The 27,948-nt window shown below is 37.2% G+C and overlaps 1 protein-coding gene across 2 annotated transcripts in view; it reads left to right on the forward strand.

Annotated features, from left to right (window-relative positions):
- The window catches only part of PIK3C2G (phosphatidylinositol-4-phosphate 3-kinase catalytic subunit type 2 gamma), a 464,615-nt gene that overhangs the window by 169,399 nt on the left and 267,268 nt on the right, over positions 1-27,948 (forward strand). For both annotated transcript variants that reach the window (XM_051850300.2, XM_017343356.3), the window contains exon 17: positions 5,119-5,307. In XM_051850300.2, the coding sequence (XP_051706260.2) occupies positions 5,119-5,307 (189 nt within the window). The remainder of the gene's footprint in view (positions 1-5,118; positions 5,308-27,948) is intronic.

The raw sequence follows: 27,948 nt of genomic DNA on the forward strand, positions 1-27,948 counted from the left end.
GGCCCAATCTAACAAATCATGAAAACAAGTCTCAAAAGGATCAAGGTAATTTGCCAGTAATTTGACTACTTGCTAAAAATTGAATCATTCAACACCCAAAAATAGAAAAGCAGACTGACTCTCAACAATGGAGAGTTCTAAATGTCTAGCATGCAATCAATAATTTGAAAAAATAAAAAACATCTAACATAAAATCAGTAATTAGGATAATACTTAGGGATAATCAGGAAAACAGGGCAAACAACTGATACAAAGGGATATCTAAAGAGATTCAAGTTAGTAGATAAGTATTTCAATACAACCATTATATAGCTACTTAAATATATCTTGCTAAGGTACACACTGGAAAGCAAGGGTGATAACTCAAGTACTTGGTCTCTGCCACCCACATGGGAAACTTATTTTGAGTTTCTGCTTTAGATTAGATGAGTCCCAGCTGTTGCATATATTTGGAAAGTGGACTAGCAAATGGAGAATTCTCTCTGTGTCTCTCTTCCTCCCCCACCCCTCTCCCCATCCCTCCCCCATATACTCCCGCACTCCATTTCTCTTCCTTCCCTCTTTCCCTTTCTTCTCCTTTCCCTTTCTGCCTCTCTGAAAGTAAAAACAAATTAGATATCAATGAATAAAGGAAGAGCCTTGCTAAAGAATTGGAAACTTAAGAATTGTAAAAGGTTTTACTTTTTTGAAACAACCCCATAATGTGCTTTAGAGATTGCAAATTCAGGGGAAAAGAACAGTGAGTTGAAGGCAGGGCAACAAGGATGGCCCATGCTGAGGGACACAAAGGAAAATCCTGGAAGTGCCTTGTGGACTGTGGGACAGTATCAGGAAACATAATATATGTGTGTTAATCACACCAGAAAGGAGAGGTTAAGGCAAAACATAAGATAGTCCAATTCTATGAATTTGATTTTTTTGAAAAAGTAACCTGTAAGTAAAAGTAGTCAAATTGTGAAACTAAGAACAAGTTTAAGAGGTTTGAAAGTCTGATTTCATGATTTGTGTAGCTGTATTTGTGTCCTATATGGTTACAGTAATTAAGAATATTTGGTATTTTGGAATGGCACAATAATATAAACACATGTGTACTTAAGACATCTGAATTCATACAAAGTTTCTAAACATGATCCAACCAAAAAACAAAGTTATCAAAATAATGCAATGAGTTTAAAAATGAAATAAAACATTCTGTAACCCATATAAACAAGATATAGGAAATGCATATTTGTCAATAATTTTTTAAAGTAGGAAACAAGTACTTAAACCTAGTAGTCTGACAAAACATTAAAAAAAAAAAAAAACCTTGCAACATGTACCAAGTGCATGGCTCAAGATAGCAGAAGATAGTCACATGCCACTTGCCAAGGCTTACAAGAACTCCAACAGAAGGAAATGATTACATAGCAAGTCTGTTAAGAATGCAATTTATAAAAAAATTAGTGTGACTGTTATTCACACTTCTGTAAAAAAATTTGCAATTTGTTAAATATCTTACCCTTCAGTATAATTTTACAAAAATTACAACTAAACAAATTTCAAGCACCAATTTCATCATTTAAACTTCCTATGTTTATATTTCTCCTATTAATGGGGGAACAAATTATGATAAAAGCTAAGTTAAAATTAGCCAGGTAATATTACAGTTTTGCTTTAAATGCATGCTTTTTTTCTTCTCCTTCTGAACATCTGACAGTGTTGAGGCCAGTAAAGGAGTCCTTGGAGGAATCCATCCTTTCTGTCAGTGGTTTAATATACAGTAAAAGCTCTTAACAAACCAGTGAGCTCTTAGTTCTAGGATAAAACAGATTCCCACCCAGAAAACTAAGGGACTGTTCCTCATTATGACCAGGAAAAGGCAGCACCTATATCGTGGATGAAGATGCACATCTGGACATCTATCATAGTGTTAAGAAAACGGCATTATTATTCAAGAAGGCAACACCATTGTACTCAGCAATAGACATTGGGAGTGGGAGAATATCTCACTAAGAGCATTTTATTTCCTCCTGGCTTCTGCATCAGAAAAAAAAATGGCAGTCTGAGCCAGGGGATGAGTGGTAGTGTTTGTGATGCCCCTGGTTGTCCTGAAGCAGACAGGTTCCAATCTCAAGAGGGTTGATGTTTAATCTTTACAGCTGCTGTCTCTGTCTCCAGTATTTACATCACACCATACTTACTACACAGCAGTTTCTGAGATATAACACTTGGGCCCCTGCCACCCACAAGGGTGACTCAGATAGAGTTCTGGGCTCCTGGCTTTGGCCTGGCCCAGTCCTGGCTATTGTAGCCCTTTCAGGAGTAAATCAGCGTGTGGAAGATATCTGCCTGTATCTGTCTGTAGGCAAGTCTCTGTAACTCTGCCATTCGAGTAAATAAGTATTTAAAAAGAGTAATTGCACAAATGAATACACACAGTATATCACTTCAAAAAGTAATAAATTGCATATGAAAATAGTAAGAAGGAAAGAAAATAGCATATGAAAAAGTTTCTAGACATTAATTATGTATAAATTAGAACCACGATGAATTGCTACTCTGCACTCATTAGAATGGAAAATAGTAAAAACATTGGCAAAGTGAAGAGTTGCCAAGAATGTAATGCAGTTGTAATGATCATATCCTGCAGGAAATCATGTAAAATGTTCTAACTACTTCAGAAAACACTGTTTCTTCCAAAGCTAAACAAATGACTACAATGTTACAGTTAGATAAGAGGAGTAAGTTCTTCTTTTCTGTGGCATATTAGGATGAATGTTTACCTCAAAATAGCTGGAAGAGAAGATTTTGAATATACTCATCCTTAAAGAAATGATAAAAATTAAAGGTGAATGGATATGCTAATTACCCTGATTTAATAATTTTGCAATGTATGCATGAATCAAAATACTATATTGTGCCCAATAAATATGTGCAATTAATGTGTATCAATGAAAACAATTTTTAAAGGCAGCCAAGTACATGAAATACAATGCACTTGTTCCCTTTCTAAGTATTTCCTGGGAGAAATGAAAAATGCATCAAAACAAAAATTTCACACAAACTTCACAGCACCTTTGTTCATTATATCCCCCAAAAGGAAACAACTCAAGTGTCCATTAAAAGGAGGACTGGGGCCAGCGCTACGGCATGGTAGTTTAAGGTTCTGCCTGTGGTGCCAGCATCCCATACGGCACCAGTTTGAATCCCAGCTGCTCCATTTCCAATCTAGCTCTCTGCTATGGCCTGGGAAAGAAGTAAAATTGGCTCAAGTGCTTGGGCCCCTGTATCTGTATTGGAGACGGAAGAAGCTCCTGGTTCCTGACTTCAGATAAGCCCAGCTCGGGCCACTGCGGCCATTTGGGGAGTGAACCAGCAGATGGAACACCTCCCTCTTTTTCTCTCCCCTTTCTCCATCTATAATTCTGCCTCTCAAGTAAAGAAATAGATCTAAATAAATCTTTTATTTAAAAAAAAGGAGGATGGATGAGCAAATTATGGTATGTATATTCATGGAAAAAATGATATTAATAAAAAGGAATGAACTACACTTATCAATATGATTCATTTCTTTGTTTTTAAGATTTATTCTATTTATTTGAAAGGCAGAATTAGAGAAGCAGAGATCAGTTGATCTCCCATTCGCAAATTCACTCCCAAATTGGCCACAACTGTTGCAGCTGGACCAAGCTGAAGCAAGGAGCCAAGAGCACCACACCAGTCCTCCTCATAGATGACAAGAGCTCAAGTACTTGAGCCATTGTCTGCTGCTTCCCAGGTACATTAACTGTTAGCTGATTGCATATGGAGCAGCCACTCCTATATGGTATGCAAGCATCATATGCAGTGGCATAACCTGCTGTGCAATGATACTTGCCCCTCTGATTCATTTAACAAAGTCCTAAAAGAAGTCACAGTAATCTAATGTGAAAGAAATCCTATCAGTGCTTGCCTCCAGTTGCATGAAAACATTTTTTTCTTGATAGCAAGATGATTATTACCTGGTATGTATATTTATCAAATTTAATTGAAATGTATCTGCGTATTTCCTATTATAGAAACCATGCCTTAATGAAAACAAGCTCAAAGGAACCACAGCATTGCTCAGTATTGGGGAAAATTTTATCGGAATAAATTTTTAGTAATTTTATCGTGGAATTCTATAGGTAAAGGTGGTGGCAGAACATAGGAATAGAACCTAAGCATACCATAAAGACCACCCATAATCTGATCTTTCTATTTTACAGGTGAAGATGATTCCAAAAAATAATTGCAAAGCAGCACCAACCTTTAAAATCTTTTAATTTGTCAACCTCCTCCTTGTGACTTGCAGTGATTCAGGCTGAACCACAGAGGGTAGCTTTTTGGAGGAGGCAGTGCACCAGCTATCATGGTCATGTGGAGGTGCTGGCCTGCCCTTGAACTGTGCCTCTGAACACTCCTGCAGGCAGAGCCAAATAGGGCAGACTGTCAGCAAGTCAAGGGCTCCAGTCCTGAACTGAGATCTTCTGTTCAGGCCACTCTCCGGGGTGAAATACTTGAGAATTTAAGAACCTGACATCACTGACATTGTCTCGTCAAACTTCCAGTGAACTCTGAATACTGAAAGCCAGAATCCAGATGAATTTAGATCTTTGTTTTTGAAGATAACAGCAAAGCATTTTCTAAACTCTGATGTAACTTGCTTTGAGATCAAGGAATATCATTTTTAAAATACGCCATTTCTTACAGACCCATTTCTTACAGTTAATTTGTAAAGAAAGAGAGTAAATGGTTGATTGTCTCTGTTCTAGATACAACATGTTTCAGGATTCAGATAAATTTGGTCTCCCCTAAAGGAAACAGAATTTACCAACCAAAATGACATTTAGAAAAAAAGTGGCAAGCAAGGATAAGATGGAAGAAAAATAAGTGTGACTATTTGAATTAAAGATTGGTTTAAAAAAGTATAAACTTAGTGTGAAAGAAGCTCATGAAATAACCTACCAAACTGTCCCAAGAAGATGAAGGACTTGCTGTCTAAAATAAACTCAAACAAAATTCGAAGAACTAGAGTAAGGTTTTATGCCATGTATTTACAGCAATGTATGTTGGTGGAAAAAACTCCAGTAAAATTACACTTTACAATCTTGTTTTTAGGCTTTCTGAGGAAAAGAGGAGATACTTATGGTATTATCGCTTCTACTGCAATAACAACAACTGCTCCCTCCCTTTGGTCCTGGGTAGTGCCCCTGGATGGGATGAAAGCACGATTGCAGAAATGCATGCCATTTTGCGAAGGTGGAAGTTTTCTCATCCCTTAGAAGCACTTGGACTTCTGACCGGCAGGTAAGAATTGCATAATAATAATGTGTTACTGATAAACAGCCTATCTGAAGAAGTAAAAATATAAGACCATTTAATTAATGAAGCAAGTAGTCTGTTCCCAATCACCAGAGCAATGGACATGAATTTTTGATCAATGTAGGCATGATTTTAAATTTCAAATATATTTAAGCTATCATTTCCTTTTGTGTTAAGCTTGAAGTGTAATTAGTCAGTATAGTTTTTTTAATGAAAAAAATATAGTTCTTGCAGGATTAATAAAAATTTTTAAAGAAAAATATTAATTCCTACTGTTGCCCCTCTCAAAACTAAAAACATTTAAAACTTGGAATTATATCTTTTGCTATCGAGATATGCAACATTTGGCAAAATTCCCTGCTAATTAAGTGTACAATTAATAGATGAATGATGGGGATGAGGGTAAAAGAAATCCATCCCTATGTGTTCGCCAGATTTTCCTTCAGTGCAGAGAGCAGTAGCAGAGGGGCTGACAATGTCTTCTCATAACAAAGAAGTAGATGGGGACTAGGGTGGCAGCTGGCTGGGGTTCAGGAGAAGCAGCTCTTCCTTGGCTTCATTTTTCTTTTTTTTTTTGCCCCCCCCCATAACTTCCCTCCCACCCACAACCCTCCCCTTTCCTGCTCCCGCTCCCCTTCCATTCATATCAAGATTCATTTTCAATTCTCTTTATATACAGAAGATCAGTTTAGCATATATTCAGGAAAGATTTCAACAGTTTGTACCCACATAGAAACACAAAGTGAAAAATACTGTTTGAGTACTGGTTATAGCATTAAATCACAATGTACAGCACATTAAGGACAGGGATCCTACATGAGGGGTAAGTGCACAGTGACTCCTGTTGTTGACTTAACAAATTGACACTCTTGTTTATGGCATCAGTAATCACCCTAGGCTCTTGTCATGAGCTGCCAAGGCTATGGAAGCCTTTTGGTTTCACCAATTCTGATCTTATTTTGACAAGGTCATAGTCAAAGTGGAAGTTCTCTCCTCCCTTCAGAGAAAGGTACCTCCTTCTTTGATGACCTGTTCTTTCCACTGGGATCTCACTTGCGGAGACCTTTCATTTAGGTCATTTTTTTTTTTTTTTTTTTTTTTTTGCCAGAGTGTCTTAGCTTTCCATGCCTGAAATACTCTCATGGGCTTTTCAGCCAGATCTGCATGCCTTAAGGGCTGATTCTGAGGCCAGAGTGCTGTTTAGGACATCTGCCATTCTATGGGTCTGCTGTGCATCTCACTTCCCATGTTGGATCATTCTCTCCCTTTTTTATTCTATCGATTAGTATTTGCAGACACAAGTCTTGTTTATGTGATCCCTTTGACTCTTAGTCCTATCATTATGATCAATTGTGAACAGAAGTTGATCACTGGGACTAGTGAGATGGCATTGGTACATGCCACCTCTATGGGATTGAATTGGAATCACTTGGTATGTTTCTAACTCTACCATTTGGGGCAAGTCAGCTTGAGCATGTCCCAAATTGCACATCGCTTCCCTCTTTTATTCCCACTCTTATATTTAACAGTGATCACTTTTCAGTTAAGTTTCAACACTTGAGAATAACTGTGTATTGATTATAGTATTCAACCAAAAGTATTAAGTAGAACAAACTAAAAAATGCTAAGAGGGATAACGTATTAAGTTGTTTGTCAACAGTCAGGGCAAGAGCTGATCAAGTCACCGATTCTCATAGTGTTCATTTCACTTTAACAGGTTTCCTTTTTGGTGCTCAGTTAGTTGTCACCAATCAGGGAGAACATATGATATTTGTCCCTTTGGGACTGGCTTACTTCACTCAGCATAATGTTTTCCAGATTCTTCCATCTTGTTGCAAATGACTGGGTTTTGTTGTTTTTGACTGCTGTATATTATTCTATAGAGTACATATCCCATAAATTCTTTATCCAGTCTACTGTTGATGGGCATTTAGGTTGGTTCCAGGTCTTAGCTATTGTGAATTGAGCTGTAATAAACATTAATGTGCAGACTGCTTTTTTGTTTGCCAATTTAATTTCCTTTGGGTAAATTCCAAGGAATGGGATGGCTGGGTTGTATGGTAGGGTTATATTCAGGTTTCTGAGGAATCTCCAGACTGACTTCCATAGTAGCTTAACCAGTTTGCATTCCCACCAACAGTGGGTTAGTGTCCCTTTTCCCCCATATCCTCTTTCGCATCTATTGTTAGTAGATTTCTGTATGTGAGCCATTCTAACTGGGGTGAGGTGAAACCTCATTGTGGTTTTGATTTGCATTTCCCTGATTGCTAGTGATCCTGAACATTTTTTCATGTGTCTGTTGGCCATTTGGATTTCCTCTTTTGAAAAATGTCTATTGAAGTCCTTGGCCCATCTCTTAAGTGGGTTGTTTGTTTTGATGTTGTGGAGTTTCTTGATTTCTTTGTAGATTCTGGTTATCAACCCTTTATCAGTTGCATAGTTTGCAAATATATTTTCCCATTCTGTTGGTTGCCTCTTCACTTTCCTGACTGTATCTTTTGAAGTACAGAAACTTCTCAATTTGATGCAATCCCAAATGTTACATTTTGCTTTGACTGCCTGTGCTTCTGGGGTCTTTTCCAAGAAGTCGTTGCCAGTACCTGTATCTTGCAGGGTTTCTCCAATGCTCTCTAATAATTCGATGGTGTCAGGTCATAGATTTAATCTTTAATCCATGTTGAGTGAATTTTTGAGTAAGGTGAAAGGTAGGGGTCTTGCTTCATGCTTCTGCACGTGGAAATCCAATTTTCCCAACACCATTTATTGAATAGACTGTCCTGACTCCAGACATTGGTTTTAGATCCTTGATCAAATATGAGTTGGCTGTAGATGTTTGGATTGATTTCTGGTGTTTCTATTCTGTTCCATTGGTCTATCCATCTGTTTCTCTGTACCATGCTGTTTTGATGACAAATGCCCTGTAGTATGTCCTGAAATCTGGTATTGTGATGCCTCTGGCTTTGTTTTTGTTGTACAAGATTGCTTTAGCTATTCGAGGTCTACTGTGTCTCCATATGAATTTCAGCATCTTTTTTTTCCAGATCTGAGAAGGTCTTCAGTATCTTCATTGGTATTGCATTGAATGTATAAATTGCTTTTGGGAGAATGGACATTTTGATGATATTGATTCTTCCAATCCATGAGCATGGAAGATTTTTCCATTTCTTGGTATCCTTTTCTATTTCTTCCTTTAAGGTTTTGTGATTTTCATCGTAGAGATCTTTAATGTCCTTGGTTAAGTTTATTCCAAGGTATTTGATTGTTTTTTTAGCTATTGTGAATGGGATTGATCTTAGAAATTCTTCCTCAGCCGTGGCATTGCTTGTGTATACAAAGGCTGTTGATTTGTACACTGATTTTATATCCTGCTACTTTGCTAAACTCTTCTGAGTTCCAATGGTCTCTTAGTAGAGTTCTTTGGGTCCCCTAAATAAAGAATCATGTCATCTGCAAAGAGGGATAGTTTGAGTTCTTCCTTCCCAATTAGTATCCCTTTAATTTCTTTTTCTTGCCTAATAGCTATGGCTAGAACTTCCAGAACTATATTGAATAGCAGTGGTGAGAGTGGGCATCCCTGTCTGGTACCAGATCTCAGTGGGAATGCTTCCAACTTTTCCCCATTCAATAGGATGTTGGCCTTGGGTTTTTCATAAATTGCTTTGATTGTATTGAGGAATGTTCCTTCCATACCCAGTTGGCTTAGAGTTTCATCATGAAAGGGTGTTGTATTTTATCAAATGCTTTCTCGGCATCTATTGAGATAATCATATGGTTTTTCTTCTGCAGTCTGTTAATGTGGTGTATCACATTGATTGTTTTGGAAACATTGAACTATCCCTGCATACCAGGGATAATTCCCACTTGGTCTGGGTGGATGATCTTTCTGATGTGTCGTTGCATTCTATTGGCCAGAATTTTATTGAGGATTTTTGCATCTATGTTCATCAGGGATATTGGTCTGTAATTCTCTTTCAATGCTGCATCTTTTTCCAGCTTAGGAATTAAGGTGATGCTGGCTTCATAGAAACAATTTGGGAGGACTCCCTCTTCTTCGATTGTTCTGAATAGTTTGAGAAGAATTGGAGTTAGTTCTTCTTTAAATGTCTGGTAGAATTCAGCAGTGAATCCATCTGGTCCTGGGCTTTTCTTTGTTGGGAGGGCCTTTATTACTGTTTCAATTTCTGTCTCAGTTGTGGGTCTGTTTAGGTTTTTTATGTCTTCCTGGTTCAATTTAGGTAGGTTGCATGTGTCGAGGAATCTATCCATTTCTGATAGATTTCCCTGTTTGCTGGCATACAAGTCCTTGTAGTAATTTCTGATGATTCTTTTTATTTCTGTGGTGTCTGTTGTTACATTTCCTTTTTCATTTCTGATTTTTATTGATTTGGGTCTTACTCTTCTTTTTTTAGTTAGTTGGGCCAATGGGGTGTCAATTTTGTTTATTTTTTCAAAAAACCAGCTCCTCATTTGGCTGATTTTTTGGAATGTTTTTTTTATTCAATCCTGTTGATTTCTTCTCTGATTTTAATTATTTCTCTTCTCCTACTAGATTTGGGTCTGGTTTGCTGTAGGTTTTCTAGATCCTTGAGGTGAATTGAAAGCTCATCTATTGGGTGCCTTTCCAATATCTTGATGTAGGCACCTATTGATATAAACTTTCCTCTTAACACTGCTTTTGCTGTATCCCATAAGTTTTGGTATGTTGTGCTGTTATCCTCATTTACTTCCAGAAAGTTTTTGATTTCTCTTTTGATTTCTTCTATGACCCATTGTTCATTCAGGAGCATGTTGTTCAATCTCCATGTGTTTGCATATGCTCTAGGGATTCCTGAGTTGCCGATTTCCAACTTCATTCCTTTATGGTCTGAGAAGCTGCATGGTATGATTCTAATTCTTTTGAATTTGCTGAGACTTGCTTTATGGCCTAGTATGTGGTCAATCCTAGAGAAGGTTCCATGTACTGCTGAGAAGAATATAAAATCTTTACCTGTAGGATTGAAAGTTCTGTATATATCTGTTAGATCCATTTGGGCTATAGTGCTGTTTAAATCTACTGTATCCTTGTTGAACTTCTGTCCTGTTGATCTGTCTATTTCTGAGAGTGGAGTATTGAAGTCCCCCAGTACTATTGTATTGGGGTCTAAGCCTCCCTTTAAGTCCCTTAATAAATCTTTTAAATAAACCGGTGCCCTGTAATTGGCTTCCTTTTTCTACTCAAAGCCAAGAGGAGATGGGTTATGTCTGTCTTGATTACATCAGCTCACTGATACCGTGAAAACATCAGCAAGAACTGTGAAACTGTGAAACTCTCCTCTGAATTTGCTCTCCAGGTCATGAGACAGGAAGAGAAAGTGAGGGTGGGAGAGACACAAGAGACTTTTAAACTCATCTATTGAGATTTATTTACAAATTATTGTCCTATATAATATTTCTGAGGTGGGAATGGAGATGAGAGGTTTTCTTCCTAGTGGATTTTTTTTTTTAAGATTTATTTATTTACATTGAAAGAGTTACAGAGAGAGAAGGAGAGGCGGGGGAGTAGGGGGATCTTCCATCCACTGGTTTACTCCCCAAATGGCCGCAATGCCCCTAGCTGGCATAGCTGAAGCCAGGAGCCGGGAGCCAGGAGCTTCTTCCATGTCCCCCACATGGGTGCAGGGGCCCAAGGCCTTGGGCCATCTTCCACTGCTTTCCCAGGCCATAGCAGTGAGCTGGATCAGAAGTGGAGCAGCAGGGTCTTGAACTGGTGCCCATATGGGATGCTGGCACTGCAGGCGGCAGCTTTACCTGCTACACCACAGTGCCAGCCCCTAGATGTTTATTGCTTCTAGCTTCTTAATTATCCAAGCTCAAAATGTACACCTTATGTCTTGCACCCCTCACTTTGAGGATTTTATTAGTTTTGTGACTTCCTCCATTAATTCATAGATACTCAGATGCCTGTATCCTTCTGTATGTATACACAAGAAAATAATTTGTCTATGGTTTGAGTTTAGAGAGTTTTTCTTCTAAAAGCAATCTGCTAGAGAGTTTCCCTGACCTTGCCTTGTAAAATTGATCACTTCTGCTTTGCACAGTGATTACTATATGAATTGTGCTTTCTTGCAACATATTTAGATGGAAGATGGATAACATATGCATGTCACCATCACTAGACTGTGAGCTACTCAAAGCAAAATAGATCGTTTTAGTGTTTTCTTGTATTTCATAATATCTGGGACTCTGCAATTATTCAGAATTGAATCATTGGCTTTCTAAAATGCATTATTATTTTTATGTCTAACTTAACATATAAATATCAGTTATTTATGGGAATTACCTATTTTCCTTATTTCCTATATCTCCTTGAGCCTGTGAGTTAATAAAAATAATAACATGGTAAGAAAATCAAATAACGATTGATTGGGTTCACTGAAATCACAGTTCATCATGCTGGTATTTAAAGATATTTTTGGAAAAGATAAAGTCTCATTTCCATTTCAATCCTAGTGTCTTTTTCTAATTTAGAGATGTAAGAATAGCCAAAATTTGTAAAATTATTTTGGTTCAATTCTAGTTACTTTTGACTGAAGTAAAAATTACAGTGTTAGCACTATTATTTTGTCAGTCCCAAATTGATTAGCTGATAGTGAATTTTTCCAAACTCTGAGAGTTAATAGTAGAGAGTAACTGGCAGAATAAGGGAAAATATTGGCAAATCATATCTCTAATAAGGGAATTACATCCAGAATATATAAAAACTCTAAAAACACAACCTCAGAAAGTTAAGTGACTCCAATTTTTTTCAAATGGGCAAAGGATCTGAATAGGTGTTTCTCCAAATAAGATATACAAATGTCCAATAAGCACCCAAAAAGTTACTTAACAACGTTAATCATTATATAAATACAAATGGAAATGATGTGAGATACCCCTTCAGGCTCACTAGAATTAACTATCAGCAAAATCCATAGTAACAAAGTGATATATCTATTGAGAAAAAAAAATGTTGAGATCTGTGTATAGTTATGTCCTAACACATTTTCCATGAACTTTTTGAAGTAGCTTATAAGACTCAGTGATTATACTCTCAAGTATAAACCCAAAATAAATGTAAACTGTGTTCTCTTAATAACTCATGTGTATGAGGATGCATTTAGCCCAGAAGTTAAGATGCCCACATCCAACACTGGAGTACCTAGGTTCAATTCCTGGTTCTTAAATCCAGCTTCTGCTACTGGAGACTCTAGAAGGCAGTGCTGATGGCTCAAGTTATCGGGTTTGTGCCATCCAGGCGGAAGACCTGGATTGCATTTTGACTCCCAATTTTGGCCTTGTCCCAGATGCAGACATTGTAAGCATTTGGGGAGTGAACTAGTCTATGGGTGCTCTCTCCCTCTGTTCATCTGTTTCTCTTCCTGTCTTTCCCTCACATAAGTAAATGTGATTTAATAAGAGAAAAACTCATTCAAAAAATGTCAATAGACCGTTATTCATAATACCCAAAGTAGAAACAACCCAAAATCCACTAGCTAATGAATAAAATGAAAATGTGGCCCATCCACAAAATGTAATATTATTCCAAAATAAAAAGGAATAAATGCTGTCATATACTACAAGGTGGGTGAATCTTGAATATACTATCTTTAGTGAAAGAAGTTAATTTACAAAAGACATACCAGCTATGTGAAATGTGTGGAATTCACAAATTCATAGAGGCAGAAATTCGGTTAGTATTAGCTTAGGGCCAGGGCAAGGTTGGGGGATGTGTGGGAATGAATGCTAATGGGTATGGGGTTTCTGTTTAAGGTTACTGTTGCTCACATTTAGGAACATTCTTAAAAATACTGGATTGGACATAACAAGTAGGATTATAGTATATGATTATGTCTTATAGAATAAAGTTGTTTGAGAAAATAATGTTGAAGCTAAAACTATGAACCTCTTTTTTATATGTTTTTGAGAGGCAGAGGAGGACACAAATAGGACATAAATACACACACACACACACACACACACACATATATATATATATATATATAGAGAGAGAGAGAGAGAGAGAGAGAGAATATGAGAATGAGAATGAACTCTAGCTTGCAATCTGCTGATACATGCCCCCAAATGCCTACAATGCTTGATATGAGGCTGGAGTCAGAGCCAGGAATCCAGGTCTCCCAATGTGTGGCAGGCACTTGGTTATTTGAGCCATTACCACTGCCTTCCAGTCTGCATTAGCAGGAAGCTGGAGTTGGGAGCTAGAACCAGTAATCAAAGCCAGTTACACCAATGTAGGATGTGGGGATCTTAACTTCTAGGCTAAATGACCACCACTAAACCTCTATAATGTTTATAAAACATATGTTTATTTTTTTAAAGAAAAAGATTATTTATTATTTGGATGGCAGAATTAGGGAGAAACAGAGAGAGAGAAATCTTCCTTCTGCTTCCTTCGTTCCTTCCTTCTGCTTCCCCAAGTGGCTGCAATGGTGGAGCTGGGCCAGTCTAAAGCCAGGTCTCCCATGTGGGTACAGGGGCCTAGCACTTGGGCCATCCTCAGCTGCTTTCCCAGGTGCATTAACAAGGAGCTGGATTGGAAGTGGAACAACCAGGACTCAAGCCAGAGACATTATTGGATGCTGGAGCCTCAGGTGGTGGCTTTACTTGCTACAATCCAGCGCCGGCCTCATAAAGCATACTTTTCTAAAAATACAATTTCTAAAGGTTCTGAAGAAACAACTGGTTTAATTTTGTTTTGTGTGAAAATTACTATTTCATTAAGATGGGCTTTGGTCTGTCTTTATCTAAAGACATCTGAATGTGTCAACTAATATTTTTTTGTAAAGTATGTGGAATATTTATTACAAAAATCTTTTTAGAATGAGGATTATATTACTGCTTTGTTTACTCAGAGCATAGGGGATTAACTGGGTGAACTCCAGCATCCTCCAGTCCCTGATAACCTAGAAGAATTCTGCTGTTTGTCTTCTCTACCAGAGCAGATCCTGAAAAGCTGCTTGATACACTTAACAGTCTAAGTGTACAGATAAAATTTTTATTCCGTGCCCTTCATATTATTACATTTTAAAATCACATTAACTCCATGAGGCAAGTGATGTTACTATCTCTGTTTGTCATATCAGGAAACAGGCTACAGAGGTTAAGTTCCCAAATGACCTCAAACTTTGGAGACCTGGGAGTCATGTCCGGTTCATTGGATCTTGCACTCTTAACCACTATACTTCACAACCTTCCTAAATAAACACTCTCTAGACTGTTTAGATATTAAGCCTATTGACTATCCTAAAAGAGTTTTTATTGTAAATCACAATATTTAATATCTTACATGCATGGGTGTTTTTATTTCATGCTATAGCTGCTTCTTTTCTGAATAATTAGATTTTAATTATCAGAGGTTATAAGAACTGGCTTCAAAGTAGAGAGTTGTTTATTAAGCTTCATTCAGGGCTTTTAGCAAATCTTGATTTATCTGCACACTGCAAAGTTCCTTATCATGCACCAAATTAGGTCAATGAAAGGTTGGAGTATTTCCATTGTGCTCATCCTGCAACTCCCACCCTCAGTTCAACTGAACTATTAAAAACCTCGAGGACAGGCTGTTTCCAGAAATGAACCTTTCAACTCCTCTAAATTCAAAAGCTTCTTTTCTGAGAACAAACAGTATGTGCTTCTTAAATGAGTTGTCAGGGTGAGTTTCTCAGAGTTTTGCATTTTTCCCCCTGAATAGTCAGTTTTTTTTTTTTTTTTAATAGTCTGTTTTTAAAATAGTTAACCTCTTAGGAACGGTTGTGCTCCACTGGAAGCTTGGAGAATGTTTCATATTGCTGTTTACTTAATCTTGTCTGACGATTCAGCACCTTCTTTTCATTTATTTTTAGCAAGCAACATGATAGAATTTAATTTACGTAGTGTAGGCCGTAAGGTGTTAATATTTCCTCCACTGAGTGCCCTCCCAGTGCTCACTGGATAACTGATACTTCCATTAGAGAAGGCAGAGCTGCCAGAATAGCAGAGACCAGGGGCTAAGGTCTGTGGTTCTTGGCAGATGATTGCTGCTTTCCTGAACCCAATGCCCAGGCGCAACTATTCAGCTGCTAATAACAAGCAGAAACTGCCCAAGGAATTAAAAGTCAGTTCAAGGAAAGTATTCATTTAAAAATAGCAACTCTGAATTGGCATCAGAGGGTTACATCAGAAGTTTAAATAAAAGTTTGACAAGATACCAGAGCTTGTCTTCCCACATGATGTAAAATTATTGTTTTGCAGAAAGAAAAGCCATATTTAACAGGCAGCACTTTGGCTTCCCCAACCAGTTTCCTTGGAAAAATATTTCACACAGATGTTTGCACCACATCATTGTATTCTGTATTGTAGAGATTAATTTACACTAAAGCCATTCTTGACTAGCATTGTAAATAGGAAGAATGGAATATGGATGAGTGGGACAGTTTAAACTTCCACATTTGACAGAATAATTATGTGAGGGATTATGTGTATCTTTTCCATTTTTTTGAGGAAAAGCATGTGTATAGGAAAATTGACAGGCACTGAACCAAAGAGATAGAAGAAGCTATGCTGACTATCTCAAACACAATTCATAGGGAGAGATTGAAAATAGAGGTCATCACACAAACTCTCTATACATAACCAAAATATTAGGTGCTGTGTGAACTTCAGGGGGAAAGGCAAATTCTCTCACAGAATGTAAGGAAATATTCACAAAGATATTTAATTCTGCCTTGAAACATTCATAAATACTTTCTGGGTGAAACATAACAGGAAAAAAAGAGTAGTATGTGCATGGTTATAAAGTTCAGAGGATAGTAAATAACTTGACATAATTTTAGAATTTCTTTGAGTTTCAGAGTTAAAAAGGATGAGCCAGGTAGTAAGTATAGTGTTGCAACGGCAGCCTATGGAATTTTTTTCAAGATTGGGAGTCATATGGGTAATTTTGGCATTGGTGTGAAAGATGGATTGAATAAAGAAGAAAGTAAGGGCAGGGATATTAGATAGGTGCCTGGTATTAAAGTTGTCCATTTGAAAAATGGTCTGAACCTGAGCTGAGTAACAGTAGAGACCCACAGAGTGCATTTGAGAGAAATTTCAGAGGAAAGTTAAAAAAAGAGAGAGATAAGAAAAGCTTGGAGCTTTCAGATTCAGATAAATCATAATCACATCATTAACCAAGGCAAGAGTTTTAGAAAAAAGGAGGAATTGGGTAGTGAAAGTTGGTGAGGGCTATTTGGGGCACATTGCATTTTTTAAAAACTGTGGACTATATAGGAATATCTGCCCAACATTCAGTTGTGTTTATGGATCTGACGGTTAGTAGAGAAATCACGACTTGCAAAACAGTGTGGATGGACTTTTAGCTTGTTTCCATATCTCACCTATTATTAATAATTCTGGAATGCATATGTGAACACTGATATCTCTTCAATATATTTATTTCCTTGGATACATGTCAAGAAATAATATTGCTAGATCATATTTTAATAGTGAAGTTTCATGCCATAATTCAAGTTTCTGAAGATAAAAAGGAGAAAAATAAATGATATGTCTTGAATTAGAATTGATGATAAAAACAAGAACATAGCTAAAGTTGGAGGAGGTTTGGAAAAGATGCTTGGGATTTGTATTCATCTTAAACAAAGGCGTGGCAGGCATGTTTGCAACTGAGAGGAAGGAGGCAAGCAGGGAAGATCAGAAAACAGGGACAGGTAAAGTGACAAAGTGAGATGGAATCAAACAACAAATAACCTGGAACAAAAGTACAAGTAGAAATTATATCCCGGGAAAAGGAGAGAATAACTTCTTCCTCTCAGGTGTGGAAGAGAAGGAAAGTATGGATACAATAATAGATAAGTATGGCTTGGAAGAGAAAAAATGTACATTTTAATATTTTCCATCAAGAAAGAGTTAAGGTGATGTATTGAGAATGAGAAAGGTGGAATTGCATAAACCCAAATATATGTTTCTTGATTGTGAACTTTTGGAGAATTTCTTAAATTACTTTCAAATTTCATTGTTGACAAAATAAACTTGTAAATCAGCCCTATCTCACTCTGCCACTCACCACTTGAATGACCTTGGACAGATTTTTTTATCTCTGAAATAGGGAGTAATATCATTACGAACATTCTAGTGTTGTTATCTGGAATAAATAAGGCAAAGTACTTATGAGAGTGTTCAATAAATGCTACCCATCAATGTTTTCATCATCATCATCTGTATCATATTATATTTTATTATTAACACACATTAGAATATATTTTCATAAGAGCTTAGATTTTTCAGAATTTTTCCATTACCAGATTATGAGTATCAATAAATTCATGGGAAATATTTATATTATGCATAAAAACTTAAGTTCACTTGTTAAATCTTATATGATCAATAGGTTAGAATCAATATACATTTTACAATTGAGTACCTTAATTTACACAGTACTTTGTTCATCTGTTCAGTCAACACGTTTTGAGCATGCTTCATTGCTTTGTTTTATTTATTTGAGGATCAAAAAGACATGTAGAAACAATCCTCATCTGCTGGTTCACACCCCAAATGCCCACAGTAGCCAAGACTGGGCCAGGCTACAGCTGGGTGATTGGAACTCAATGTAGCCCTCCCACGTGGATAGCAAGAACCCAACTACCAGAACCATCACCTGCTGCATTGACTTGAATTGGGAGTAGAGCTGGGACTCCAACCCAGGCACCCTGATATGGGAGGTAAACCAGTGGCTTAACTACCAGGCCAAGCCACTACCTCAACTCATATTTTTTGATGGTCCACTAAAGCTACTTAGCCAAATTCATAATCTTTCTTAGCAGTTTCAATCTGCTGGAAGTATATAGTAGGTCATTGCTATATTATGCAAATAAAGCAATGGGTAGTATACCAGTTCTACACAAAAGACATAAAATTCTTTTTTTTTAAGATTTATTTATTTATTTAAAAGTTGCAGTTACAGAAAAGGAGAGGTAGAGGTAGAGGTAGAGATAGAGGTAGAGACAGAGAGAGAGAGAGAGAGACAGAGAGAGAGAATATCTTCTGTCTACTGATATACTCTCCAAATGGTCTCAATAACCAGGGCTGGGCCAGGCGGAAGCCAGGACACAGGAGCTTCTCCCAGGTCTCCCATGTGGGTATAGGGGCCCAAGTACTTGGGCCAGCTTCCACGGCTTTCCAGGAGCTTTATCATGGAGCTGCATCAGAAGTAGAGCATCCAGGAATCAAACTAGTGCCCATGTGGGATACCAACACTGCAGACAAAGGTTTAACCTTCTCTGCCACAGTTCCAGCCCTAAGACACAAGATTCTATGATGACATGTACTAAAGGAACTTTTCTTCAAAGGGGGAAAACTTCTTGTGGAAGTTCTGTTGGAGCTAAATCCAAAGGCTGTAGAAGAATGAATTGAAAGGAATAGAGAAAGAGGAGAGTCCTGGGACAAGACTATGTTTACAAACTGAAAGAGAATCAGTTTCCTCAGAGTCCAAGAGAGAAGTATACAACATAAGATGATCTGACATATTAAGATGGAACTGGGAGATCAGCTTAAGGACTCTAAGTACAGTTAAGTTGGTCAACTTGACCCCTATTCTGGCAGCAATGGGAAATTAAGTGAGAATATTTTGAACATGCTTACAGAATGGGGAAGTATTCAGGAACATCGATGATGAGATTGAATGAGGAAAGGTGAAGGAAAAAGAGCAGGAACATTGAGCAGTGTACTTGGTACTATTTACTCTATTTCTGTTTTATGTAAGTAGGAGATATTAGAACTATTCACCAAAGTGGAATACACAAGGTGACAAATTTTAGGAGAACCTTATAGTAGTTCAGATTGGGATATGTTAGTTTTGAGGTGTGCTTGAAATGGCTGGATTTATAGGCCAGGTGATTGAAAGAAGAAATGTAAGGTAAAGATACCCACTTGGAAATCATCCACAGAAATATGGGGATCAAGTCAAGGATGTAGATGAATTTTCTTGGAGAGAAACAACACAAATAAGAGAGAAAAGTTTGGATATTTAGTTTCAAAATCCCTTATTCTTTTTCTTAGATAATGCTATTTTTTCATGTAACATTTAATGCATCAAAACACAAAATCTGCATGGTGCCTTCAATATCCCACTTGCTTTATGTCATGACTAGATAAGTTGTCTATAAGTAAAATTGAATTGTTTCCATACCAAATAAAAGAGCTAATCTTTAATTATAAGAAGTCACTTTAATATGGTAGTACCATGCCTGTCTAGTCAATTCCCAGTTTCTGAATGCAAGTCCATATACTATTCAACAGTAAATACCTCAGTACAGTTCCAAAATCCCCTTGGGTCTGGAAGTCATTATTGCCTTTGATTTATAACTGAGTCTATGATTCAGTCTATTTAGACAAATTATGCTGCTTGTTGTTGTCTTTTGATCCATTTACAATACAGTAAAATAAATATACCCAAACTACTCCTGTGAATGTATATACATATGCATGATACTGTCTTATCAAAAGATCAAAAGGCCTTGCTAGAAGTAGTATAGACATGCTTGTCTTCTGGTATGTTTAGCTTTTTGAGTTCCGGTTTCAGTGACATGAACACATGGCCTCGGGAGATGCGCTTAGACTCTGTGAGCTTCAGTTTCCTCATCTGTTTGATAAAGCTAGGTCTCTGGGGATCCTGGAGTTCTAATATCCTGTCACTACATACAACTTCTTAAAGGAACATGAATTATTACTGAATTACACACGGGTTACAGTCACCTTAAAGAATATTTATTCATCACTTTGCCTAGGAAAAAAATTCTTCTGTCATATGTGATTTTTTAGTACTGGAAAAATAGCACAGATATTCATATTGACATTCTTCTTCCAAGCTGATGCCGAGTGTGTCATCAGACTCAAAACCAACTGGAGAAACAACTCTGCACTTCCGATGCTTTTCTAATTCCAACATGACATCGGGGCTTTTAGCTGTGAATAGCCTCATGGCATTCTGCATGAATTCCTGCTGTGTGTTCTGAAGCCTGACATTTCAGTTACTCTTAAATTTGGACTCAGATTTCTTTGCTTTTCAGTTTGCTCAAAGTTGCTATTTTTTAAAAGGTCAAAATTTGTTACATTGCTTTTGGCTTTCACTCATTACTATGAAAGTTCTTTGAGTGAGATTGTCCCTGTATCTTTTTTTTCAAACTAGAAAAAGAGGAACAAAAGACAAAAACCATATGGGTAGAAAATAAGGAATAGAAATGACATAAAATAAATAAGTCAAATAGAAGTTCAGAGATAAGCTTTTTGTTGAAATTTGATTTCATGATACCACTGACCCTGTTGAAGGTTGCCTGTGTCCTTGGTGATATTCCTATAGCCCTCTAAAATCAGAAGTATTGTAAATGTCTGGGAGAAGAGGGGAAGAATGGCAGTTTCCCAAGTCTGAGTGGTGGCCAGTCTGTAGCCAGGGAAGATGTAGGCAGATGTGCTCTTTCCTTAATAGACCACAGGTGCCGATTTCTTGACTTAGGACCCCACAACAACAGCACATTCCAAGACTAGGCTGCACATTGAGGTTCTCAAAGCGAACGCCTGTCTCCAAAATGCTCACAGATTTGTCACAAAGCCAAAGTTACTTCTATTATAATTCGAAGAAGTCATTTGTCTTTGTCAGACTCTTTCAGTCTTAAGTATAGAGTGGAGTTTTCCAGAGACTAGATGACTTGTGATTTTGCAATAGATTCAATGTAGAAGCAGATAAGAGAATCCAGCTGTCTTCTATTAAGCTAGACATTAAGGAGATTTGCAAAAATATAAAACAGTGTCATACTTCTCACTAAGTATTTTCTTTGTGCTTGAAAATATAGTGATTTTTCATGGAAATATATTATTTAATGTTAACATGTAATGGGTTAATTAATATTTTAATGAGTTGAAAAGAATCCCTTAAATGTCCTTTTTTATTTTTAATCTGATAATTATTGAGAAAGATAACTCCCATAAACAACTCTTTGGAGTCTTCAATAAATTTTAAGAGGCATCTGGTACAGTTTTTAAGCAGTTTAGTTTATTTGCATCGCATGTTGGAGAGCCTGGGTATGAAATCAAAATCCAATTCCAGTTTCCTACTAATGCATACCCTGTGCAGCAGCACGTATTAGCTCAAGTATTTGAGTCTCTTCCAACCATGTGGAAGATCTGCCCTGAATTTCAGGCTCCTGGTTTCAGCCTGGCCCAACTCCAGCTGAGACAGGTGTTTGGAGAGTGAGCCAGCAGATGGAGAAAAGATTCAGCCTCTCTCTTTTTCTCCCTCTCCTCCCTCCCTTCCTCCCTCCCTTTCAAATAAATGTTTACAATATATCCATTATAGTGTCCTGAGACCAAAAATTGTTGTGAAACATTATTGTATAACAAATCTTTAGCCACTGGCAGTTTCCACCTCTACCACCTGGAGCCAGAATCATCTAAACACCTGGTGCTCTTTCTTTTCTATTCATGTAAGAAATGCATTTCTCACCATTCTGCTTGACATTAATACTCGTGTCAACCCTACATTTTTGGGAAGATATCAAGTTGAAGTGTCACTGAAGTTCCTTTGGAAAATATTTATTTTGAAGTTGCTATAACTTCAGTTAATAGTTTTTAAAATTTTTTGTCACATATCTGATTCTTTGTGTTAACTCTTACCATCATATCTTCAAGGAATATTTTTCCTTTGGCTCTTACTATTGTCATTAGACAGTAGATTGTGTTCAATTTTTGGTAATTCCTTATTATTATACAAGTTATATTTATCATGCTTATAAGATTTGGTAGTTTAGCAGATCACTGAGATTGAATTGTTGGCTCAGCTTACAAGCCCACAAAATCTGGAAGAGTAAGCCAAGGCAGTGGTATGGTTTTTGCTTTTCTATCAGGTATTCTGAGGAAATTAAACTAGGTAATGTAAAGTTCAAGTGAACATTAATAAATTCGTGAATAACCTCAAAGAAGTGATTATTTCACATAGACTCTTGTTAAGCCAAGTTTTAAGATTTTTTTTTGTAGTAAGTGAAATTTTCACCTTATGTGATTTGCTTCCCAAGCAATGAAATTGCACTGACCTTTATCATGTCACAAATCAGATCTTTGTTTATTCTATTGTTAAGGATCTATCACATGATTGATTACTTCTTTTTCTTAAAGATTTTATTTATTTAATTGAAAGGCAGAGTTACAGAGAAGCAGAGGCAGAGAAAGAGAGGTCTTCCATCTATCTGCTGGTTCATTCCCCGGATGGCCGCAACAGCCAGAGCTGAGCTGATCTGCAGGCAGGAACTAGGAGCTTCTTTCCAGTTTCCCACATACAGGTCTTAAACTGGTGCCCATATGGGATGCACTGCAGGTGATGGCTTTACCCACTATGCCACAGCAGTGGCCCAGATTGATTATTTCTAATGCATTAAGTGAGAAATTGACATCAGCCTGATGAATCTTCTAATAGTATTTTTTGTTTTTCCCCAGCAACATGTTCATTTTTATAGTAATTAGGAGCCTCAAAATTAGCAGAATTCTTGGAAGTGTCTTCTGGTTTATGATTGGCAGTAATTTTATGTGTTTTTTAAAAGATTTGTTTGAAAAATTGAGTGACAGAAGGAAAGAGGAATCTTGCATCTACTGGTTCATTCCCCAAATGCCTGTAAGAGCCTACTCTGGGCCAGGCCAAAACCAGGATCTGAGAGCTCCATCTGAGACTAAGTGGGTGGCAGGGACACAAATACTTCAAACATCATGTGCTACTTCCCAGGGTGTTCATGAGCAGGAAGCTGGATCAGAAGTGGAGTCGCTAAGATGTTAGCAAAGTCACTACAATATGGATTGTGGGTATCCTAAGCAGCTGCTTAACCCGTTGTACCACAAGACCTGCCCTTGTGTATTTTTAAAGCAAATCGAATCATTCAAAAGCATGATAATCTGGCTTTTGGGAAATTCGAAACAGGCTGAAGTTCATCTGTTACATATGACATTTCAGTGTGTAAATATCATGCCAAAGTCTGAGAACTAATATAGGAAGCTCTTACCTCATTGAGGAACAACTTACTGACATGCAATGTCAACAACAATATCCCAAAGGAATGTTTAAATATTATCAGACAACATCACAAGAAAGAAATACTAGGATTTGTGGAACAAATTTGTCCATTGATCTATACTTGCATTCAGGGGTCCTAAAAAGGTGCTCAGCATAAACTCTCCAGAGTCCTATTATATTAAAAGAATATTATGTCAACTAAAAAGCAGGATATTTTATCTTTCACACAACGATGTTCACTCTTTTTTTTAAGCTTTTATTTAATTAATGAAAATTTCATAGGTACAACTTTAGGAACATAGTGGTTCTTCCCCTTGTACCCACACTCCCACCCCCACCTCACCTTCTACTCCCTCTCCCATCCCATTCTTCATTAAGATTCATTTTTAATTAACTTTCAATGCCTGAAATGCTCTCATGGACTTTTCAGCCACATCCAAATTCCTTAAGGGCTGATTCTGAGGTCAGAGTGTTACTTAAAGCAATTGTCATTCTATGAGTCAGTTGTGTGGACTGCTTCTGATGTTGGACATTCCCTCCTTTTTAATTTTGTTTATTATTACTACTAGGCACTTGATGCTATTTATAGGATATCTTTAACACTTAAACTTATATATGTTCACTTTAACACTTAATATGATCACTTTAACAATTAAGATGGCATTTTTATCACCAATTTTAATGGGATTAAGAGCCCCATGACAAGTTTTTAAACTGTGCTCTTAGAAGTAAGTCTGTAGGACTGTATGTAGAACTATACAACTTTACAGTTACAAACTTCCTCCTCCCTCTCTTATTCCCCCTCTTACTTTTTATTGAGATATATTTTCAATTGACTTTATATATATGTATATATATATATATTAATAACTATGATAAGTAAAGAGTTCAGCATACAGTATGAAGAAGAAAAATTTAAAAAAAAAATTGTTCCTCAACAGTATAGATGAGGGTTGTTCAAGTCATTGCTTCTCAAAGTGTCAATTTCACTCCTACAGCTTTCATTTTAGGTTGCTATTAGTTTTTTAATTTTTTTTAATTTGAAAGGTAGAGTTATAGACAGAGAAAGACAGAGAGAAAGGTCTTCCTTCCATTGGTTCACTACCCAAATGGCTTCCATGGCCAGCGCTGTGCCAATCTAAAGCCAGGAGCCAGGTGCTTCTTCCTGGTCTCCCATGCAGGTGCAGGGGCCCAAGCACTTGGGCCATCCTCCACTGCCCTCCTGGGCCACAGCAGAGAGCTGGACTGGAAGAGGAGCAACCGGGACTAGAACCTGGCACCCATATGGGATGCCAGCGCCGCAGGTGGAAGATTGACCAAGTGAGCCACTGAGCCAACCCCATGTTTTACAGATCAGGGATAAGATACTAAGTATATGTTTTCCAGATTGGTCCATTTTTTTGCAAATGACAGGATTTCATGTTTTTTACTTCTGTGTAGTATTCCATAGTGTATATATCCCATAATTGCTTTATCTAGTCTTCCGTTGATGGGCGTTTGGAATTATTCCATGTCTTATCTATTGTGAATTGAGCTGCAATAAACATGGAGGTGTAGGTAGCTCTTTTGTTTACTGATTTCATTTCCCTTGGATAAATTCCCAGGAGTGAGATGGCTGGGTTATATGGTAGGTCGATATTGAGATTTTTGATATATCTCCATACTGCCTTCCATAGTGGCTTTACCAGTTTACATTCCCATCAGCAGTGGATTAAGGTATCTTTTTCCTCACATCCTCTCCAGCATTTGTTGTTTGTTGATTTCTGTACGAAAACCATTCTAACTGGGGTGAGATAAAACCTCATTGTGGTTTTGTTTTGTATTTCCCTGACAACTAGTGATCCTTAATATTTTTTTCATGTTCTGTTTGCCATTTTGATTTCCTCTTTTGAAAAATATCTGTTCAAGTCCTTTGCCAATCTCTAACTGGGTTGTTTGTTTTGTTGTTTGGGAGTTTCTTGATCTCTTTGTAGATTCTGGTTATTAACCCTTTACCATTGCATAGTATGCAAATAATTTCTCCCATTCTGTCGGTTGCCTCTTCACTTTCCTCACTGTTTATATGCTGTAAAGACGCTTCTCAATTTGAAGTAATGCCATTTGTTAATTTTGACTTTGACTGCCTGTGCCTCTGGGTTTTTTTCCAAGAACTCTTTCCCTATGCAAAAGACATAAAGGGTTTCCCCAATGTTGGGTCATAGATTTAGATTTTAATCCATGTTGAGTGGATTTTTGTGTAAGTTGAGAGTCTTGCTTCATACTTTGGCTTGTGGAAATCCAGTTTTCCCAGCACCATTTATTGAAGAGACTGTCCTTGCTCCAGGGATTGGTTTAGCTCCTTAGTCAAATATAAGTTGGTTGTAGATGTTTGATTTTTTGTGTTTCTATTCTATTCCATTCTATCTATTTTTGTACCAGTACCAGGCTGTGTGATTATCCTTGTAGTATGTCTTAAAATCTGGTATTGTGATAACTCCAGCTTGATTTTGTTGTATAAGATTTCTTTAGCTATTTGAGGTCTCCTGTGCCTCCTAATGAATTTCAGCATCATTTTTTCTAGATATGAGTAAAGTGTCTTTGATATTTTGATTGGTATTGCATTGAATCTGTAAATTGCTTTCAGAAGAATGGACATTTTGATGATATTTATTCAATCCATGAGCATGAAAGATTTTTTCCATTTTTTTGGTATCTTTTATTTCCTTCTTTTATGTTTTGTAATTTTCATCATGGTGATTTTTGACATCCTTAGTTAAATTTATTCCAAGTTATATGATTTTTGTAGCTATTGTGATTAGGATTGATCTTAGAAGTTCTTTCTCAGCCATGACATTGTCTGTATAAACAAAGGCTGTTGATTTTTGTGTATTGACTTTATATCCTGCTACTTTATCAAACTCTTAGTGGAGTGTTTTGGATCCCCTGTAAAAAGAATCCTGTCATCTGCAAATATGGATAGTTTGACTTCCTCCTTCCCAATTTTTATCCTTTTTATTTCTTTTTCTTGCCTAATGGCTCTGCCTAAAACTTCCAGGATTATACTGAATAGCAATGGTGAGAGTGGGCATGCTTGTCTGCTACCAGTCTTCGGTAGGAATGCTTCCAACTATTCCCTATTCAACATGATGTTAGTTGTGGGTTTGTCATAAATTGCATTGATTGTGTTGAGGAATGTTCCTTCTAAACCCAATTTCTTTAGAGTTTTCATCATGAAAAGGTGTTGTATTTTTTCAAATGCTTTCTCTGCATCTATTTAGATAACATATGGTTTTCATTCTTCAATTTGTTATTGTGATATATCACATTGGTTCATTTGAGAATGTTGAAGCATCTCTGCATACCAGGGATAAATCCCACTTTGGTGGATGATCTTTCTGATGTGTTGCTGGATTTGATTGGCCAGGATTTTTTTGAATATTTTTATGTCTGTGTTAATCAGGGATATTGGTCTGTAACTCTCTTTCTCTTTTGCATCTCTTCCAGGTATAAGAATTAAGGTGATGCTGGCTTCATATTAAGAATTTGGGGCCAGCGCTGTGGCTCACTAGGCTAATCCTCTGCCTTGCAGCGCCGGCATACCAGGTTCTAGTCCCGGTTGGGGCACCGGATTCAGGTGCTTCTCCTGGTCTCCCATGGGGTGCAGGGCCCAAGCACTTTGGCCATCCTCCACTGCACTCCCTGGCGACAGCAGAGAGCTGGCCTGGAAGAGGAGCAACCAGGACAGAACCAGCACCCCAACCAGGACTAGAACCCAGAGTACCAGTGCCTCAGGAAGAGGATTAGCCTAGCGATCCAAGGCACTGGCCAAGTTTGTTCTACTTTAAATATCTGGTAGAATTCAGCAAGGAAGCTAAGCCATCCAGGGCTTTTCTTTTTTGGGAGGGCCTTTATTACTGATCAATTTCTGTCTTGGTTATGGATCTGTTAGGCTTTTTGTTTCTTCATAGCTGGATTTAGGTAGGTTCTGTTTCCAGGAATCTTCATTTCTTCTAGGTTTCCCAGTTTGTTGGCATACAAATCTTTGTAGTGGCTTCTGATGATTCTTTTTATTTTGTGGTGTCTGTTGTTACATTTCCTTTTTCTTCTGTAATTTTATTGATTTGCATCTTCTCTCTCCTTTTTTTGGTTAGTTGGGTCAATTTTGTTTATTTTTTCAAAAAACCAGTTCTTAACTTTGCTAATCTTTTGTATTGTATTTTTGGTTTCAGTTTTGTTGGTTTCTTCCCTAATTTTAATTATTTCTTTTCTCTTACTAGTTTTGAGTTTGGTTTGCTGTTTTTCTAGATCCTTGAGTTACATAGATAGTTCATTTATTTGGTACCTTTCCAGTTTCTTGATATAGGCACCAATTGCTATAAGCTTTCCTCTTAATAGTGCTTTAATTGTATCCCAAAAATTTTAGTATGTTGTATTGTCTTAATTTGTTTCCAGAAATTTTTTGATTTCTCTTTTGATTTCTTCTATTACCCACTGTTCATTCAGAAACGTGTTGTTCATTCTCTTTGTGTTTGCATATGGTGTAGAATTTCTTGAGTTGTTGATTTCCAGCTTAATTGCATTATGGT

Source organism: Oryctolagus cuniculus, chromosome 9 (genome assembly GCF_964237555.1).
Source record: "Oryctolagus cuniculus chromosome 9, mOryCun1.1, whole genome shotgun sequence".
In the NCBI taxonomy this organism is placed as follows: Eukaryota; Metazoa; Chordata; class Mammalia; order Lagomorpha; family Leporidae; genus Oryctolagus; species Oryctolagus cuniculus.